General features: G+C 28.3%; 1 protein-coding gene across 3 annotated transcripts in view; it reads left to right on the top strand.

Annotated features, from left to right (window-relative positions):
* The window catches only part of LOC114119424 (probable G-protein coupled receptor No18), a 127042-nt gene extending 117641 nt beyond the window's left edge, over nucleotides 1-9401 (top strand). For all 3 annotated transcript variants that reach the window (XM_050202949.1, XM_027980972.2, XM_050202950.1), the window contains one exon: nucleotides 5611-9401. In XM_050202949.1, coding sequence (XP_050058906.1) covers nucleotides 5611-6462 — 852 coding nt within the window. In that variant the 3' untranslated portion in view covers nucleotides 6463-9401. The remainder of the gene's footprint in view (nucleotides 1-5610) is intronic.
* Nucleotides 9402-22140: the final 12739 nt, after the last annotated feature.

Raw genomic sequence — 22140 nt, 5'->3', positions numbered from 1 at the left:
TAAATTCTTAATAAAATAATTATCAATGTATAAAGTTAATTACGTGTAGATTAAGTATTATTTTATTGTACATTTTAACATAATATGTACAATACATTTGTATGAATTATGGTACTTTTCTTAGAAAAAATATTTAACTATAAATTGGTTTTTATTAAGCATAAAACAAATACATTTTATTAGTGCATAGCATATGTGCGGGCTTTAAAACGTGGTAGTCCTATTCGTATTGGTAAAATTATATGTATATAATGTTAAAATGGCGTGTTTCGGATGTCAACGGGAAATAAATTCGATACATTTTCTAAGTTAAAACAGTTTTTTTTACGATACCTATAACAACTATCGACCGCGACGGTGACACACTACAGGCACCAAATGTGAGCGACAGTGAAAACACTGAAAAAGTGAAACACGCATTATATATAACCGTGGTAATACCATTATTATTTATAAACACGAGAAAATAAACCATCAACTTTAGATTTATCAAATATTATTATAATGTACATAGAACACGATAGGAATGAATCCGTATAATGCTCTTTCCCTGTTTCTTCTTATCTATTAATCTATGATATGGATCGATACTGCAACCATCATTTTCAGCACTCTAGTTTAGGTATATTGTACAGGATGATTTAGTATTTACCAAACACATTCAACCCCATTTTTCGTTTGATATTAATTTATTCGAATTCAAATTTTAGAGATTTGTTTGTATTATAATATTGTTCCTTGATGATACAAACTTTTGTTTTTCAAATCAAACTCCCCGTTTTATTATAAGTAGTTGATGAATCATTTTTATTTATATAAATAATCGTCCTTAAAAATGGTTTTTCATAAATATAAAATACATATTTCATTTTTAAAAATTGATAGATTAAGATTAATTATTAAAATTTTCAAATAACTGTACCCTTCCCCTAATTGTCTTCGAAACTCATAATCATGGGCCTATTTATTCTTCGGACACAAAACTAAGCACTTAAAAGCAACTCGTTTGAATTTTATTTTGAAAATGGTCTAAAAAATCATTCGAATAATCATTTTGAGTAAAAAATGAGTTCTTTCTTATTTAAAGTATACAAGTTCGTATTTTCACCGGAGACAAAAGTGAAAAATTCTCAGGAATTTGAAAATATAGTCTTAAAGTAGGTATACTTCAAGTATATCCAAAAATCGTGTTTTGAATAACTGCATTATTGAAGAAAAAATGGGGTGAGCATATTTATAGTGAATCCCCTATATGTATACATATTTTTACCGATACGTGTATAATATAAGGAAAATACAATATAATATTATACATTATTAGTGGTGAGTATAGATAAAGGAAACGTTTTTGAGTAGAGGGTGGCTGTGCTGAAGTGAGCGTTTTGATCTCGTAGTAAGCAAAATCGTATTTTTATTGATGACTGGAGGGAAAGTAGTAATTGATAATGGTGTGAGAGTGTGAAGTGCGGAGGGCATCTGATAAAAATGCTAATACGCTGAACGGTTCCGTCTGACATTTTTAGACTCATCACGTCACGAGCGACTATGAGTGATGTGCAGGGATGTACCGTTGTCGCTTGAAATCGATATCATACGATTTAAGTGTTTCTGAAGCAAACATAAAATTTAAAAATTAGATAAAAATAAAACCTTAGGTGAACATTTTTTTTTTCAATATCAAAATTAACACAGGAGAATCAAATAACTCGATTATTTCTTGGCTTTTACGTTTTTGTATCGTGATAGCATTTTTTTTTTTGGGGGGGGGGGAGAGGTGAAAAATGAGAATTTTGGTAATTTTGGAGAAATTGTTTAAATATCGTTAATTGTGTATTTTATCTTGCTTTTACAGATATGATTGTTATTTTATCGAATACATAATACATTTATGATTAATAAATATATTCTGACGTCAATACGTAAAACAATTGCAATGTATTGAAGGTTACGTGTTCATGATGGTATCATGTAAATTATTTAATTATTTAATATTTACACATATAACTCCGACTGATGAAATCGCAACATCACCGAAAATAAATTATTTAAAAATCACTACATTTTATTCATTTGAATACTTACACTTGTCATTTGAATAACCAACTGAATAAGATGCCACGGAATTCATAGTATAAGAATATTGACGTATTGATGTATTTTATACTGATGATATATCGAATAGAATAAAATATTCAAATTATAATATGATTAACTTGTTAGTAACACACATTACAAGTAGATAATGGTTAGTAATACATAAAAAAATACAATAATAATACATACAATACCAATTTAACAAATTTAATAAATTGATAACAAATATATAAAAGAGAGAAGTCATAATATTATAATGATTGAAATGAAGTTATAAGTTGGTTATAATTTTATCCAATATTGTTATTGTCGGTAGATTTGAAATTAATATTTTATTAATATTAGATCGTAACTTTCTAAGAAAATTTATACAGTTGTTTTTTAACACGTTATTTTAATACTTATTTAAATCTAGAAATAATTCATTTAACACTTCAACAATTACACATATTTCTAATATTATTATTACTTTTTTTTTTATATATACATAAAAAATAATAATTTGAACCAAGCAGAATAAATTTTAAATCTATAATGTTTAAATTAATGAAATTAAAATTTTGTTATTACACAATATCAGTTACTGATTAAAAAGTAAATAATATTATTTAAAAACTAACTCGTTTTATAAGAAATGACTTTTAAACGAAGTTATTTTTTGTCTAACCTAGTTTAAGTAACTTAAATTTAACTTATTTATTCGTTAAGTTAATGAAAAACCTTGCTTTTTATATTAATAAATGCCAAACGGTTTAAATTCACACGCTCTCATTTGACATATATATGATTTTGACAATATCATTGTGTAGCATTCGTATACAAGTATGTATTATTTCACGATCATCCAAATCTAAAAATTAAAACAATAAAATTATTTTATTTCTGGTTATTTGTGACTGCTAAGTCTCTATCTATGTTCTTCTTAGCTTAAAAAAGGATTTTGAAACAAACAAATAAGTTGTACTATGTATATATAAGTTCCTTCTCTTTTTGTCGTCTAATATTGATACACTTTGAGAAAAATTGAATTTATGAGCAAAATTATGCATAATAACTAGCGCAATCCACATTGGCTGGTGTACTTGTTGAAAGCGTTGGTGTTTCAAATTGTTGTCTTTCCTTCGATATTCATTTAGTTAGTAAAAAAAAACAATTTAATTGTAATTTACTACATATATATTTTAAAATCGATAAAAAAATATTAACCTACTTTTAAATATTTTTGATAACTGCAAAATATAACGATTGACCGAGTTCAATAACTAAGAAAAACAATTTTGGAGACATGTCAGTCAACCTTCCCGTGGCGTCCCATGTGTAACGCTAATATACTGAAGTTTAGTAATCAAGTATAATGTGTACGCGTAATTTATACGTCCCACATAAATTAATTAGCTAGGAAATCAATTAATATACAAAATAAGTTTCAGAAATTAACTGATCTGCACAGATTTTTTTTTTGTTTTTTGTCGTCCAGGTAAATTCATTATACGCGTATATATTATAATATTACTAATATCTATCAACTCCTGTCAAAGCGAAGAACCGATTTCAGCTTAAAAACTTTCAAGTTTTTTTTCGTCACAGATTGCATCGATCGGTTGCGACGGATGTGGACACTAACGAGTTTGACTGTTTATTGTTTTTGTTTATCGGATTTATCTGATTTTCCGTGAATTCATCGTTCAGCGTTTTTATTTAAATTTTTTTTGCACCTTATTGATTTTACGAGTCGGTTATTTTTTGATACTATTCAAGTCCCATTTCGTCATAATGACAGAAACACAGTCGAAAGCGTATAGAAATTAAAAGCAATAATTCGCGCTTTCTTGTATTTTATTTTAGACATTACAAAAAAGAACACTGACGAGAAAATTCAATCCCTAACAAAAGGCTTGTAACAATATATTTTATTTTTTTTTTTAAATTGGAAAAGTGTGTTAAATTTATAATATTTTTATGTACTTTTCCTTTAAAGTTATATTACACTGAATTAATAATAATAATACTGTATTAATTAGGTTACTTTACTAAAGTGCATCATTCATTAAAAAATACATAATAGAATAAAGGGAATATTTATAATATTGTAGTATGAATTATTTTTAAAATTAACATTGTTTAAGGATAACTTTAATAATTTCTGTACAATTTTAAAACTTTTATCAATCTTCCTATTTATTGAGAATAACACTAGTTTTTGAATTTAAAATGTATAATTTTGATTATGAGTATTTAATTAAAAAGACATTTATTATTTTTATGTTAAAAATATCAATCAAATTGGATTATATTACATCGTATAAAAATTTGAAAATTAATCTACTCATTGCTTATAATTATACACTAAAACTTAATAAACTTACTGTCACCATTCTTTATAAATTGTTGTTGGTTTCGTTTTTAAATTCAAAAGTAGGTATTGTTATGATTTTCGTACAAAAAGGGGTGAAGTCGTTTAGAAGTAAGGATTTTACAAACATTTGAAATGTGTTAGAAAGAACCATTTAATTATTATGGTTCATAAAATGTAAAAAGATAATTTATTAAATAGTGTTATAAAATGTATACTTAAAAAACAATAGCGTATTGTGATATTGATATGTTATACGGTACCTGTATAATATATATAAAGTGATCGTCAGGATTAATATCGTATATTAGATTACACTGAATAGACTTCTCCTTTTTTAAGTAGGTATATCCTCTTTCCACGTTGCAAACCAAAGTATAATGGTTTTTCGTGAATACTTTGTTTAATTTTTTTTCCCATTTTCAAGTTCTCAAGCAGCATAAATAAGTATACTCCAAGATCAAAGTTCACGATCACTACTATATAATTATATAATGTGAGAGTAAACGTCAACCCTAACTCACAGATTACGGTACGTGCGCAAAAGCGTTGTAAATAACACGCGTTTTGCGGACGGAAATGAGACCTCAAACACACCCTGCAGTTGTCGTCGCAAAGGAATTAACCGAGTTTTGATATTATTTGGGACGTTAGTGCTTTTGATATCCTTTAAATTACTCTTGACGATAAAATGCAATGACAATGTCACGCTGAAGCATGACAGCTTAAGTATTATTATATTATCTTTAGTCACATATAATATGAGCAACTCTATTCTATATTTATACGTGTAAGGGGTGTTTCGGGAACTTTGAAGTTCGGAGAGAAATAAAACAATATTTTTCCTAGGAACATTTTTTTTTTTTCAATGACGTGTGTAGTTTACATAATCATAATTATATTATGGACATCGATTTAATACGATATCAAAACGAGCCGGTCGTTTTGGGGATAAAACGCGTATTAATAATAATACATTTATAATTTGAACCGTTCGAATGAATTTTTTGCGAACATAGCTTTTAAAAATACGATATCGTATTAAATCGTATGATTGACTTTTAAACAAGTGTAAAAAAAGGACACTAAATCTGCAAATAATTAGAAACTCGTGTATGAAAATAAAAAATAATAATATGACAACGTATATCGCTCGTTCGCAGGTGCAGACCAACGACGTCGGGATACAACTGCAGCAGCAGCAACCGCAGCAACAGCCGCTGACGTCCCATCAGCAATTCCTGCAGGAACAGCAACAGCAGCAAGTGCAACAGCAACAGCAACAGCAGCAGCAGCAGCAGCAGCAACAAAAGCAGCGTCCCACGCCGAGCGCGCGGAGTCGCAGACGGTTGGCCAAAGTTTTGGTAGCCCTGGCCGGCGTGTTCGTCGCCTGTTGGTTACCGTACGCCGTCGCTTTGCTGTACACCAATTGGTGGTTTTATCCGTCGTCGCCGGACGACAGCGACACGAACAACGACTACGGCGACGACAACGACAACGACGGCCGACCCGCCGTCCACCGGTTGGCCACCGTGGCCGCTCTGCTGCTGGGCCACGCCCACTCGGCCGTCAACCCGGTGGCCTACTGGTGGCTGAACCGGCACACGCTGCGCGCCTGTCCGTGGTGCTGGTCGTCCGACGATCAGTTCGACGACGACGACGGCGGCGACGACGACGGCGACGGGACGGCGTGCTTCGGATGCGGAGCGTTGGGCTGCATCGTCAGCGGCGCCGTCACGGCGTTCGGATGCGGCCGGGGCGACGGCAGTTGCGCGGGCGGCGGCGCCGTGGACTGCGCCGGCGGCGCCGGTTGCCGGCAGTCGCAGAACCACACGCCCACCCGGCTCAACCGGCTGCTGTTCCACCGGCAGGCCAACAACCATCAGCGCAGCCGTCAACCGTCGTCCACCAACGAGGCGGCCCTGGGGCCGTTCAACCCGCGGTTCGCCACGCCGAAGAAGCGACCTCAACAGTTGCCCGTCGTCAAGAATCCCGTCATGCTGTATTACGCGTGAATCACACCCACCGCCGACCCACCCCACCCGCACGACAGCAGCTCGCAGAAGTGAAAAACGAAATCTCTAAGTCTGCGGCGGAGAAAAAAGAGTCTGGTACGACCCCGGATATCGGACTTATTGGTCTCGGACCGTGTACGACGACATGCACGTCCGTTTTCGCGAGATACTATCCTTTGGATTCAGTCGTCGTACACCTGTTATACCGGTGGTTATTGACTTTTTTCGAATAGCGAAACACTTGAAGTTTTACTAGATTTTCGCGGAACACAGCCGTAAAACAAAACAGTAACTTTTTTTTTAAATTTTTTATTATATTAATAACTACGATAATACGTGTATGCTAATAAAACTGTTTGCATACGACATGTTAGTAAAATAAACGAACAAAACCAGCTAAAATGATTCTATTATACGGTATAATATGCTATGTAGACTATACGTTGCATATTACAGTAAAGTTATCGTATAACACACGTCTTATGCCCTCGTGTTTTGCAAGTCCATAAAAGTCAAAATATTAAGAAAATGAAAAAAAAAATTTCACCGATTTTAAAATTTTGTCGGAACCACTGACCTATACCGCGAAATAACGGCGTTTTATTGTATATTTTATAATCGTATACGTTATAAAACACATGTTGACGCGACAGCTACAATTATAGCACACGTAGTGAGTGTTATTTAATAATATGGTTCGTTAATGTTTAGACATACACTGTGTCGAGTGGGATGCAATCTATTGTCCACACCAACTTGTAAGTAGTATATGTCATGAATACTGATCGGTATTTGTATTCTAGAATAAGACGTTTATTGGGGTGTTTTTTTTTTTTTGACATATTTACATCGCTGTCGTTTAGAAAATATGTTTCTATTTCATAATTTCTATTGCAAATAATAATAATAATAAAAAAAAAAAAACATTCTACGTGTCACCATTCACATCTTAACTACTATAGTTTATCGTAGACTTATTAGCTTGATAACGTTATTATATTCGTATTAATCGTATTCTTCTGTTATTAATAATACAAATTTTAAATGTGTTTTAATCGTCATTTTCAATATTTATTCGTTGTTTGTGTATTCGTGTTAACTATTTTCAAACTATATATAATATTTATGTATTATGTGATTTTTATGTTTTACAAAGTGTAAAACAATTCGATCAATATATTATATCCATTTTAAATATTTTTATTGTGTATTAATATGCACGCATTACAGATCAAAAAATAATATTATGATATTTATTATTAAATTTGTTGTGTGATGATTTAAGTCGATTTGTAAACGAATTTATATTCTGCGCGAAGTTATTAAAAAAGAATTTAAATAACGTGTTAGGTTAGGTGCAGCTTAGATATAAAATATTAATTAATCCGTTATTGACCAAAATGTTTTTTTTTTTTTGTTTTACAATAGTTTTCTTCTCTTTGTCAGCGATATTAATCATCATTTCGATAATTACTATTCATTGGATAATAGAAATAGGTACGTGAATTCGTCAAATCATCGAATTGTTTGTGCCCTTCGTTGTGAAAATCAATACGTCATAACAATTAACGATTTTCATTACGATTATTATCTGATGACATTTATAATGTGTTTAAAAACAAATCGTAAAAATTCATCTAATTCTATATTGTATAAAAAATATGACTGTTACTCATTTAAAAATTAACATTTATTTTTAATATAACTATAACCATTGCGGTCGACTTAAACGGATAGCCAAGTTTACTTGCAGGTTTACATTATAATACTGTTACACGTGAAACAAACGTAAATGTATATTTTTAAACGTATACCGAGAATGGGGATATACTTTGTCAATATACCTAAATTTGTGTGCTTTTCTACATCCGCAACGACTTTATCTGAGCACTATAATAATATATTACACGATGGATAGCCGACAGATATAAATAATACATTTCCGTTTAAGCGATTCTTGTTGAATGGAGGGAATAAAAGTATCGACGTAAAAACACAACGAATATATTATTCGTATCGAAAACGCGAAATCCTAGCATGTTGTGTATTGCATAGTACAAATTATACTACCATCGGTGACAACAGTAATATTAATTTATAGGCCAAGGGATCACATAATCGTTCTTTCTCATGTTTTCATAATTATTATATATACCCTACGTATTATTTAGTATTATTTAGGTAGTATTATATCATGGCTTCCTATTAATCCGTATATACCACCTACACACCTTCACTACACACTACAGGGTCCAATTATTATTATTATTATTACATAATATATTTTCACGTTACTATATTTTATTGTTATATACACTCGAATATTTCTGTGATATATTAAATTGTATCATTCAGTACTCGGTAGTACAACGTTTCGAACAATCATTCATGGCACTGACAAAAACAAAAATAATACATTTCTATAATAAAAACGCTCGTTAAAGTAATATCGTTTATGGTTTTTTGGACGTTTATTAATACTATCACCCGTGACCCACGACCACGGTACCAATGGTTTTTACCCGAAGTCTGATATTGTAGGTATCTGATTTATCACCGTGGCATTATAATAATATATAGGTATAATAATACTGCGCGCAATAAGACACCCGATCGACAATTCTTCGTAATATTATGTTTTACCAATAAATTATAATATATGCATCGGTCATCACTCTGAACATTTCACACATTATATTTATCCGTATCGTTCGTGATACTGTAAGATAATATTATATATGTATTGTGTATATAAGTATATAATTACGTCATTGTTACGTTTTTTTTTGTGATTTTTATTTCAATCTTCCTTGTTCTTTTTAATAAATTATGTCATAATATATTATTGTATCGCTGTACGATGTATTTTATATAAATATAACATATAATGTATGATAATAATAATTATTAAAAATATATTATAATATTATGTACTGAAACCAATGTCTTATTATATATATATATATATATGTACAGGTTATTTTGACTTTGATAAAGTAAGTATTTTTTTTTTCAACCAATAAAATATACACAAGACACTTTATTATGCATTGGTAAGATAGCGCGTAGACTGAGTGCATGATAGACGGTAGTTAGTATATTATATAGTTGTCTATAACCAAATGTTTCAAAGTCCAACTTTTATATTTTTTAACTTTAGTAAAACGACAAAATTAATAATTAAAAATGTATATATTATAATTATATGCTCAAACATTAGTTAATAACGTTATAATCGATATACTCAACGAATTTCATTAAATTATAGGCTCTGGTGCCGACATACTCAACATGCAGCCAGCTAATTGTTTTTATGTGACCCAAAAAAACTCATTGAATTGATGGAAAATGTAAATTTCAAAACTAATATTATAAAATATAACAAAAAATTGTATTTTCAAGATGTCCATATCTACTATTCGATAACGATAAGGATAATGATGATGATATTTTTGATATTTTATAACTTAATTTTACTGAAACTGTTCATGGATCATGTGCACGTGTACGATAATATTTAAACAGTTAGTCACGTTGTAAATGTGCAATAGCATTGGTATAAGGTAATTTTATTTTATTTTAATAGTTAGTTACGTGAAACGTGCATATTTGTAATTTTATGTTTTAATATCTGTTATTGTTACATTATGGCATGAGTATCTCCGAAAAATAAATGAAACACAATTTTAAATCATCCAATGAATTTAAAAAATAAAATTTAAGGATTTTATAGGTATAAATCATTGTTTTTTTATTTATACGAAATCGTTGCCACTTAGAAACAACAAATATTACGCAATTAGCTGCATTTACCTATTATATCCGATTATTCAAAACTATTAAATTTATTGAGTTAAAAATGATAAAACTTTGAAAGTATTTTCAAAGAAAAAGGTAAACAAAAATAATACATCGATTTTTGAAATTTAGTGCCTGGAATATACAAATCTATAAAAAAATGTAACCACTTGTTGCTAACTATGCTTGTTTCAACATTTCTATGTGAAACTTTTTATATTTGGCAAAAAAAAAATCGGTGAACTGATACACATCTTAACAACTTGTTAAGTGTAGCAAGTAGAAACCACAAACCTGTTATCAAAAAATAGTGAATTGAATATTTAAATATTGAAAATCACATTAATTTAAAATAAATATTTAATTATTTTATAATAAATTATCAAATTGTATAATGTTAGTTTATTTTTATATTTTATCGTATCCTTTCTGCTTATTTTGATTTGTGGCCCACATAAAATTTGATCATCTTGAACTAATAATAAATTGTGACAGGTTAACTATAACAGTTTTTAATTGAATTGGGATATTATTTAAATATTGTATTTTATATAAATAATTGGTATATGGATTTGTTTAGTTCTTACCTAAGTAAGATACGTAAATACTAAATAGATACGTGTACGTTTTTAGGGCCTCTATCTCACATATTAATTTTAGTTATATGAGCAAGCTGAGTAATCTATGTTATGGTTAGTGTTTATTCATAAGTGTTACAGGAAAAAATTTTTTATACAGCATACCCTATGTGCATAATCATCTTTAAAGCTACACGAGATCACTGAGAGATCTAAAATGTAAGTGAAAATTTAAACTAATATATCTCATTAAATAGACTACTCATTTATGCAAGTTTGCTAACTTCACATAGTAATTTAAAAAGTTAATGAACTTTAATATGTAATATTATTGTTTAGCTCTTGAGGAAGCAATTCAGAAAAAATAATTTAACGATTTTAAAATGTTATAATTTTAATATTCTACACATTATATTTATGATTATACAATATTTAAAAGCCATATAAATAACTGAAATTTCTCAAACATACTCGACAAGGTCATTATTATATGTTAAATTATGTATAACATTTCTGTTTTACTTATATGATCATCGCCTTCGGAATGAATTTTTTCAACCTTGTAAACTCTATCATTTCAAAAATGATTGAAAGTAAATATTAACATCAAACATGCTGATATTATAATATGGTCTCGTTTAGTTATTAGTTTAATTATTGTTATTTTTTTAATTTCATAACTATACTGTGTACGAATATATATTTTAATATTAATTATTGATACCAGTACCTATATATTTCAATATTAATTATTGATAACTATTTCGTTATTCTGGCACTATTGCGTTTATTTATTTAAAATTGTGTAAAATATTAAGCAGTTAAAATGGGTTTTATGTTTTTCGTTTTGTAATATTAAATACTTATATTATATCAGGTATATTATAACGCACCTTAAATCGTGCTAATTTTAATACAATTGATCATATTTATTAATTGCAAACTAAAACACAATTGCTTTCAAATTTAACGCGTTTGGTAATTTAAGTTAAGTATCAAATTAATTTCAGTTATGTTTCTTTTATAATTTTGCAAATAATCAAGTACATAATACTATAATTATATTAAATGGTTCATGGTGGTTTGTGAAAACCTAGTCCTTGGTTTTACTACAATGTCTCTACATATTATTATAATTGTACACGTTGGTAGCAAAGTTTTTTGATACCTTGTTAAAATTTCATACAACTGAATTTTAACTATTTAATGTATTCAAAGAGGTAAAAAATTCGCAGTCAAACTATTTATTCAACACATATAATACGGAAAAAGGACACAGCGGACAATATTCGCGTAAATTATGTACCTGCGTCAATAATTATTACAGTGAAAATGCTTTTTGTTATTACAACTGCTCTATACGTTCGTTGACTGTATTTTATTTTAAAATATTTAAAAAATATATAAGGTATTTCTATATTATAGTACATAGGCGTTAGGCGGTAATATACCTATACAATGAAAGAAAAAAGTGATAGTTATATTTTATTGAAACGATGTGACAAATGAGCTTTCGCACTAAAATAATAATAATGATTTATACAAAGTCCATTTTTTGAGTGTAGTGATACATTATTTTTTTTATTGGTTGGACGTATACAAATAAGCGTACTTAATAATATAGCCATTGTTCAATCGTTAAAATTTTATCCGACAAAGTCTTTTTATTTCCTGAACGGATAACGTTATAATATGTGTCTTTTATTCTCCAAGGGATATGCTTCATTTGCTTATTGAAAAACATTATATTCTCTGAATTCGTATTATTACAGTTCAAAAATATCATAGTTTCATTTTCATTATATGTCTACTGTCTATGTTGTAATATTGTGTTTCAAATTAACCATTGTCTTGATGTTTTGTAATATTCAGTATGAATTTTGAAATTTATTATCATGTATTAAATTGTATACTTAAAAATACACACTTCTACATTACTAAAAATAGTTATAGATTGTACCAACAAAATATAGGCAAAGTATTAATTACAATTAGTGTAAACTATTTTTTTTTTCAGAAAATACAATTTATATATTAAAACCGTTGATAGATTTCATCTCGTAAAATAAAAGTCATGTTATTCTATATAAGTAGGTAGGTATAATCTTAGTTTTAATTGATGTTACCCAATTTCTATCATTACCCACCCAAAAAGAAACTTTAACTATTAACCGTACCTACCTACTTATTATATTTAATTGTCACAACCTTAACCAACTGCTCTTGGGTGAAGACCATTCACTATTTTTAATGATAAGGTACCACGTTAAGTATACTAAGTAATATGTACACTAAGATATAATTACTAATCATTTTTAGATAACTAATAGGCATACTTTTCTTTATTATTTATAATAAATAATAATGAAATAATAACAAACAAAGACCTTGATATAGATTTAATTCCAAAATGTATTATAAAGAAACCAATTTATTTTATTAGTTTCACAAACGTATACTATTTGCTTAATATTAATTTCATAGTCAAAAATTATGAAAAATGAAAATAAAAAAATTTTCAAGACGTACATAATATATAATTATATTATATTATAACTACTATTGACACATGTATAGCTTGCGCTATAATAGCCATAAACATTAATAAAAACCAAAACATTTTTAATTTTTCTTAAGTCATAATTTGCTAGTATTCTATTAATATACGCATTACGCATATTTAATTTTAATTTTAAATAGTTGAATAACTCAAATATCCAGCTAATTTTAGTTTTATGACATATTGAAAAATGATATGAACAACACTATTTTAGATTCTGAACTGAGTGATGAATGTATTGATTCTAAAATGATGTGTTTTTTTTTTGTGTCTACGTACACCATGTCCATAACATATCGAAATAATACTTCAATTTAAAATTTTAGGAGTGGTTTCCAATAGCAAATTGAATACCTTTGGTGCATTATATGGGCGAAAAGTAAAAAGTTTTCAGCAGTTTTCAAAAACACAGGAAAAACCACAAAAAAGTAACGGAAAAACTGGAGTTTTACGTAAAACCAGTTGACAAAATCGATTTTTTTAATATTGACGTAACTCAAAGTTACTGTTAATAGGTACTTGAAATTTTCACCAAATGTTTATATTACTATATATATACACGGTTAAATTTTCAAAATATTCTGGTTTTTTTTTTGTTTATTAATAGACAACTGAAATTTTTGATTTTTCTAAGTATTATTATTTTTTTTTGAAATACCGATAAAAAATGTTAAATACCCAAAAAAACGTTTAGATTTAGTATAAAGTTTTTTATAAATTGTTCTTATTGTAGTAAAAAAAAAATCAAAATCGAAAATCACAATTTTTGTTATAAGCGTTTAAGTTCAAATGTTTACGAAATAAGTCAAAATCGCTAAAACTTGCAAGTAATTTTGTGGTTGAAAATTTATAACATTTTTAATTTTATATCCAAGGTTAAGAAATTTAACACAAAGTGTTCAATAAAATTCCATCAAATAACTTTTACAGAGCAAACTCAGAATCGTTTTTCGTTTACTATGATACCTATCATTGTAATCAAATTTCAAATTTAACATACCCACTCATTATAATGACCTATTCTATGTCTGAGGTCCTCTCGTCCACTCGATACCTACTGAACAGCAGAGCATTATCCACTTGACTACCTTTTTTTTTATTAACCTATATAACATAATATTATAATTTATAAGACATATTATGTGTCATTATATTTATATATTATTATTTATGAACAAATATATCGATTATAAAATAAAGATTAAACTCTTATTTTCCATTTTGTTAACAATACAATTGGACATAACTATTGCTCTCACTAGTTCCCGAATCGAGTACATTATAAAGTATGAAAAAAACAACCGATTTAAAAGCTTTTTGTTTGAAAATCGTGTTAACAAACAAAACTCACAAACAATATCATATATTCAAGTCTGGGTAAAAAGAAATAAATAAAAAAATATGATAGGACAAATAACAGATGTGAATGTGTTATATGAAATGCATTACATGGATCTGGGTCGGTAGGTTAGGTTTTAAAAATATTTTTTATTTTATTATCTAAAAACAATGAATGTTCTACAACAAACCATTCTATATAAATATATAATAATTTACATTAAATGAGTGTGTAAATTAACGTACCACATAAAAATTGTTGTTGTTTTTTAAATATTAATGTATTATTCATTTAAAAATATAACAATAATAATTTGAATACATAATAATAATAATTTTTCAAAGAAAAGGAATAAACAAAAAATAGTTTGTACAGATTCAGAATCCGTGGTTTATGGTAGTAGAAGTTTTTAATTGAAGTCTACAGGAGTGGAGTTCTTATACCTTTTGTGTAATTTTTACATTTTAAAAGGTAAAGAAAATTTAAATATAATTATTTGAATGAACAATACGAATGCATAAGTTTCCACCCGATCTTAATTACTTATAAGGTTATTCCATTACTTTTGTTGAAATATGCAACAAGTTACTTGTTATACTAACTGCTTTTCGCAAAAGTTTTTTTTTTTTCATTAAGGTTAATCATTTTTAAAAACTTTCCTCTCGATACAATACCATATTTCAACGTTATGAACGATCGAACGTATAATGAATAAATATTGTTGAAAATATGTAATATTATGCATTACTTCTAGTGGTGAATTTTTAGATTTGCGTATAATAATTATATATTTTTGATAGTCACGGAAATATCAATGTTGACTTTAAAATGCGATATAATCCCCACTGTCATTCTCGAATGCAAGCTGGATATTATTTTCTAGCAAATATTTGACTTTTAAAAACCAATTTCACGATAATTTTGTATTCGTTTAAGCGCGAAAATGATAAATAAATATCAATACCTATGTATTATTGTTTACTGTTATTGTACTAATATTTGTATCACTCTTCCGGCAACACACTGTAAAATTGATTATTAAGGCTTTCGAAACTGCACATCTTTTTACCTGCTGTTTGCGACATGTTACCTTAACAACAACAATTATAAATGTTAAAAAAAACACTGGAACACAAAAATAATAATAACGAGCTTCATTCCATTCGACTTGTAATAAGTACATGGCTCCATTATAATTCGATAGTTAGTACGCAATTTTCGCACGGTTCAATGACATTATCGCCATCAAATATGGATGGCTTTTGGACTATACTCACCAGTTATATGGTGTGTGCACACACCGCTAATACCATATATTATTATGTAATATAAAGAGTCTATATAAGCATTAATAGGCGGTCTATAGCTATTAATCATCCTCGCGTGTATTACGCAAGTACTTAGTAAATAATATCTTATATGGAGCGATTCACCAAATACGACCATCTCTTATCGCGTAGTTCTTCAAATTATTATTTTAAGAATTTTAAATTTCACATGAACGGTATGTTATTAGATCATATATGTGAAATTTAGAATTTGAAAACTTACTCGTTCACCGAGTATTATACATAAAGTGATTTTTTCAAAAAAAAAAACGGTATTTCGTGGTCTCGCACATTAAATTTGGAGATATTCTTTATTATAATTCATCAAAAAGATACTGCGGCGTTGCCTTAAGGTGTATTATAGTGCGTTTGTAAAATGATTGCTGTTTATTTACACTGTGAAAAATACGTAAAATTAGTTTTTTTTTAGAAAAAACTGACAACAAGTGGCTGTGGGTGCAATAAGAAATATAAATTTGACATTTTTTACGAATTTTTTAGGCCATAGTATTTTCAAATACTATTTTTTTTTTAACTTAAGGACGATTATTGAGGTGATAAAAACTCTTTTTGTTTTTATTTTTATTAAGAACAAATTATTTTTACTAAAAATAGTTTTTAATTTTTTTTTTAATGTATGTAGTTTATACCGATGATTTAATAATTATTTTAAAACAATTATTTAATGCTTACTCTAATACTTCTATAAGTTATTATACTTTAACAGTTTTTACAAACTATAAAATTATATTTTAAATTAATATAATTTTATTTTTATTATTCTTAAATCATCATTAGCTAAACATAACTTTTGGTTCTACATTTTGAAATATTATAATTGGCACTTAAATTTTAATATCTACCTTTGCCTTTCGATTTATATTTATCAAATAAAAAAAAAAAAATAATTTCGTTGAATCTAGACAATATCGTAATTTTCGTTTGCATAAAAAAGTTTAATGCTAAATCTTTATATCTGGAAATATGATATTTAAGTTCGTACACTTAAATATTCCAATTATCAGACTTTGAGTTAATAAATTTCTAGTGGAATGACAATATGACATTAATATTCTGTGGACAATCTCTGTAAATTACTCTGTATAGTGTTTATATTGTTTATATTGTAAAACATAGTTAGTACGCGTTTATAGTATATAGCGTTTTTTGATCACGACGAAATACGCTAAATTTTCAGGATACAATTTGTTTGATTATTGCTGATTGTTTTCTTTCTTATCTTTCTTTCTCTGGTCCCGTTTACGTTATTTTCCGTGTCCGACGTATAGAAATAAAGCCACCGATCAAAGTCTAATTATGTTTCTGTATAAATGTTTCATCAACAATAATAATATTATTACACAGACTCCGGGATTACAAAAATCTCTATCAAAAAAAGAAGATTGAAACAATTGTACGTCGGAATAAGTCAGTGAAAACGTATCAAAAGTTTTATGGAGTAAATAAAAAAAAAAAAATAATAAAAATCGAAACGCGTTGTAAAATGTTGGTGACGTCATATTGTTTTGCTATGTACAATGGTGTAGAATACTTACCATCTTATACTTGTGGGAAAACTTGGGATTAAATCGATCACTCGACTTGAAAAAAAAACAAAATTAATAATTCGTCATGAAATAAATGTTGCAGGTACAACCAATGCACGTGCAACAACTTTGTACTTAATGTAGGTACATATTATAACGTTACTTTGAATTAGCATAATATTATGCAAAGAAATTGCCTATATATTAATATTATTTCAATGAACACGTCGTATAAACAAAAGACAGATTGAACAGACTATAACCACAACAAAATTGCATTATATCACGAGTATAAACGTTGTGCCCCCTGGAGGGAAGTAGGATGTAATCTCTATAATAATGAAGTCTATAATCGCAAATCTTAAAAATCTTATTATTTCAGTTAGCGTCATATTATTTGGAATCACTGCAGCAATGTAGATTTCGAAAAGACATTAAATACACAATTATGAAAACTGCTATTTCATATCCCGATAAACTGAACAGTGCAACATAATAATATAATATATCGTCAGCTGTGCAGACTGTGATTTGAAACTAATGTGTTATTATACAATTTACAAGTGTGATGATCTTCGTATCTCAAACTTGGTAAATAATATTTTTCTTAATACATAAATAATAATAATAATAATAACATTTTAACGATCATAGATTTAACTGCAATATGTGGTATCCAGTACGTTAAGACTCCAGAGCGTATAATGTGCGGTGTAAATTAGCTATGTTATTATAGTTTTACATTTTTAATTCCGTTGCATAGTAGTAATAAAATAGTCGTTGGATACTAAGTACAATGAATAACCTGCAAGGAGTTGATTTTTTTTTTTGTTGTTGTTTTGTTTGTAACGAAAACTACATTTATCCACCACACATTTAGAAAAGAAAATACCTGAAAAAATATTTCAGAATTTCTTCAAGTACACCGTGAAACCACACAAAACAACAAAAACTAACTTAGCTTAACTTTTTCGTACAGTTTTTAAAAATCCATCGGGCTTTAACCCACCTGCCCGGATCAATGCCGTAAACAATAATGGTACATCCATCAATCATATTGCTCGTACCTGTAGGAAAGGTGTGGACGTTTGATAAATCAAACCTTGACTATAAAATAATTTTGAAGCTATTATTTTGTATACCAAAGTCAATTACCGTGATTGCAAGTCACTTCATTGCCAATAGGTACTCTATACTACTAATATTTTATTTTATATATTCAATTATATTTGTAAAATATGATATAATTAGTTATATCGATTTTTATTAAAACATCAAAGTAATATTTTATTACAGTCAACACATAAACATACCATTCAAATAGGTTTCTGATAGTTTGAAACTTATAACAATTACATATCCATGCGAAACAGCAGTTCCGTTGTTTTATACAAATTATATTATGTTTTCAATCATAGATAATAATCCAAATATAAAATTGTATTTCGCATATTTTCGTTGAATTTCAAGGATTTTTTTTTCAACATAAATATACTTAATATTTTTATTATTCGTGTAATTTTAGTACAAAAAAATTACTAATATTCATTGTATTTCTAAATATTAGGCATGGATCGATAGTAAAAGTGTATGAAAAACTATAAGGCCTTCGAGTTTCATACTTCTAACCAAGTCTACGCGTAGGCGGCGCGTGATTTCTATCGACCTCGAGACTTATATTTCAAACACCGGCGAGTTCGCGTACTGCAATCAAATGTTTTTAATTACGCGTACCGAAAAGTCTATAAAACAGTCCTAGTTGACGACGTAGGCTCAATGGCGGTGTATATCGTTGTGTTTTTATAACCTATTCTCTCGGTAACATATAATATTATTTCTGTCTTGAACACGCGTTTGTGGTGCGTAAAAAAGCTGTAAAGTTTTCTCAGAATGCCAATTAAACGGGATGTATATTCCTTGATATACTGCGTACACATGACCAATACAATTCGTATATTATATTATAAATAATAACAATTTATTATCATTACACTAAAATATGCACACACACACACTCACCACTATTATTTTAGTAGAAGTTGAACCGATACGCAATTTTATACGGATCGTTTTGACGTCATTTATTGCAATGGCACGTGTTACAGCTGTCCCGATATTCGTTTTCGAAAAAAGTGTTATGTTGTAGGTGTATTATTATTTCCTGTACTCTGCTCGTGCACCCACTGGGTCAGAGGCTAAGTAATAAAGTAAACAAGTAGACTCGCTATGACTAACGAGTATTTCATCGGCACCTCTGATACATCATAGATCCATCCTTGAACTCGAACTCTCTAAAAATGTAGTAAAAATTGTACTTCAAGAAGTTAAAATAAGCTTTTAAAGAAAATAAAACTACATAATTTCATTTTTACTTGTGAATAAGTTCTAATAAAGTAATAAATTAATAAGTAAGTAATAAGTTTTAACATAAACAATAATTTATTATAGTTGGATGCTCTTAAATGTAGATGTTTGATATCAAATATACACTTACAAAAGATATCTATGCATTAGATAAGTTTAATATAATAGTGTTATACAAGATACATTTTCGCTTAGTAGTACAAACTACAAATATTATTGATATGTACAAATTTTTAACATAATTAATGTCACAAGGTCAAAAACATAAATCAATTCATTAAAATTTAAATCTGCATATTTTATTGCTATAAACGTTTTATTCTATATATATTGTTTCACAAAATATATGCTAAAATCATCAACTATATTATTATGCACTAATAAATCATAGAACGAAGGTAGTCCATAAAATCAAAACAAAATACAAAAATATATGCACTAAAACAATTAATATTTTTTATATTTAATAATTAATATCATAACATTAATGAGCTAATAATGAAAACATGCTTACGCAACAAAGTTTAAGCCTTAATAATTTATTTTATTTATTATTATAAAGCATGCGTTTTCCAAGTATATAGTTACTATATTTACAATATTCAAAATATAACTGCAAAATACAATTTAACACATTAGTCTATCAAATTAAATTATACTCTGTTGACTGTTATTGATTAGTTGTTTCCGCAATTTGTGCAATATAGATACCTGTAGCTTGTAGGAGTATAAAATAATACACGAAAAGGTAAGAGACATACAAGGACATGGAATCGTGTGATATCACATAATAATACCGGGTCGTCTATACTTCTAAAGTAAATTTAAGACAATTTATTGTCCATTAAATGTACATTCAGCGTTACCTTATAATATATTCACAGGCATTTATATACTCGGTAGACCTTGTGAACCATATACATATAATCGTATAGAGCCCTATGATATCATAATATTTTTAGTGTTACATAATAACAATAATATTATATCATACTAATACATATAATAAAGTGTCTCGAGTGGAAAATATGAAACAGTGACACTTGAAAAACATTCAATTCAAATGTTTTCGACTGGTGCTAATTTTTTCATATAATATTGAATTTTTTATTTGTTACGTTTTAGTTTTTCATATTTTTTCACGGGAATTTTATAAATTCCATAAAAATGAACTACAATTAATGCAAAATAGAACAGCTGTAAGGGGGTTTTTATTGTTATTAATATTGTTTTCTGAAAACACTTAGGTGCTTAACTATTGATTATTATATGCTGCGAGCTTTTTCGCTTCTATAGAAGAAAAGTAATACGCAAAATAATGTATTATATAACCTCTCAGTGAAGCTGTCTGTACCACGACGATGCGATTGCGGGCCACCTATATCCAGCTGTCTGTTTTGGAATTTTGGACTGCCGCTGGGTTTGATCGATAAAGTTATTAATTACTATATTATATTATATATAATCATATAGAAATATATAAAAGTATAAACAATATAATACTTTATGCTATTACATTTATTAATAACAATGGTTTTATTTCGTGTTAATAATATAGTGGCAGCATGTATTGTGTAGTGGACGTCCTGATTGTTTAGTCCATCATGTTCAACCTCGACTATGTCAGCTGGCATCCGTCATTCTGTAATTTTAATATATTTTATAGTTTTTATTCGTCTAATGAGTTTTGAAACGAAAAGTTTTCGTTTAAAATCTCTCCGAAAACGCTTAAATTTACATTAAAACTTTTTATTTGTTTGCAGTAAGCATGAAAAGTATTAATTGTTCGCCTTTTTGCTGCCCGTTAATATAATACGAGGGTATTCAAATGAAATCTACTACTTCTGGTACACATATAACTCTACAAACAGTACTTTACATTTTTAACTTCACACATATCAGACATAGTTCAAAAAGGTGTGAATCGTGTCCGGTTTTATTTTCAATCATCTATATAAATCGCATACTCTTTAGTAATGGACTTACGTGACATGAAACATGCATACGATCCGATGAGGTCATTAAACGCTTTTGACCTCGATACATCCTATAAATATAATATATAAATCATATTCAATTCGAATTTATTTATTTTTAGATTATTTTTCATATAAATGTATGATTTAGGATTTTTTACGTATCAAAAGTTCATCACACAGTACAC

The sequence above is a fragment of the Aphis gossypii genome, chromosome 3 (assembly GCF_020184175.1).
Source record: "Aphis gossypii isolate Hap1 chromosome 3, ASM2018417v2, whole genome shotgun sequence".
NCBI classification, from domain to species: Eukaryota; Metazoa; Arthropoda; class Insecta; order Hemiptera; family Aphididae; genus Aphis; species Aphis gossypii.
This window is presented reverse-complemented; position numbering and strand designations above follow the sequence as displayed.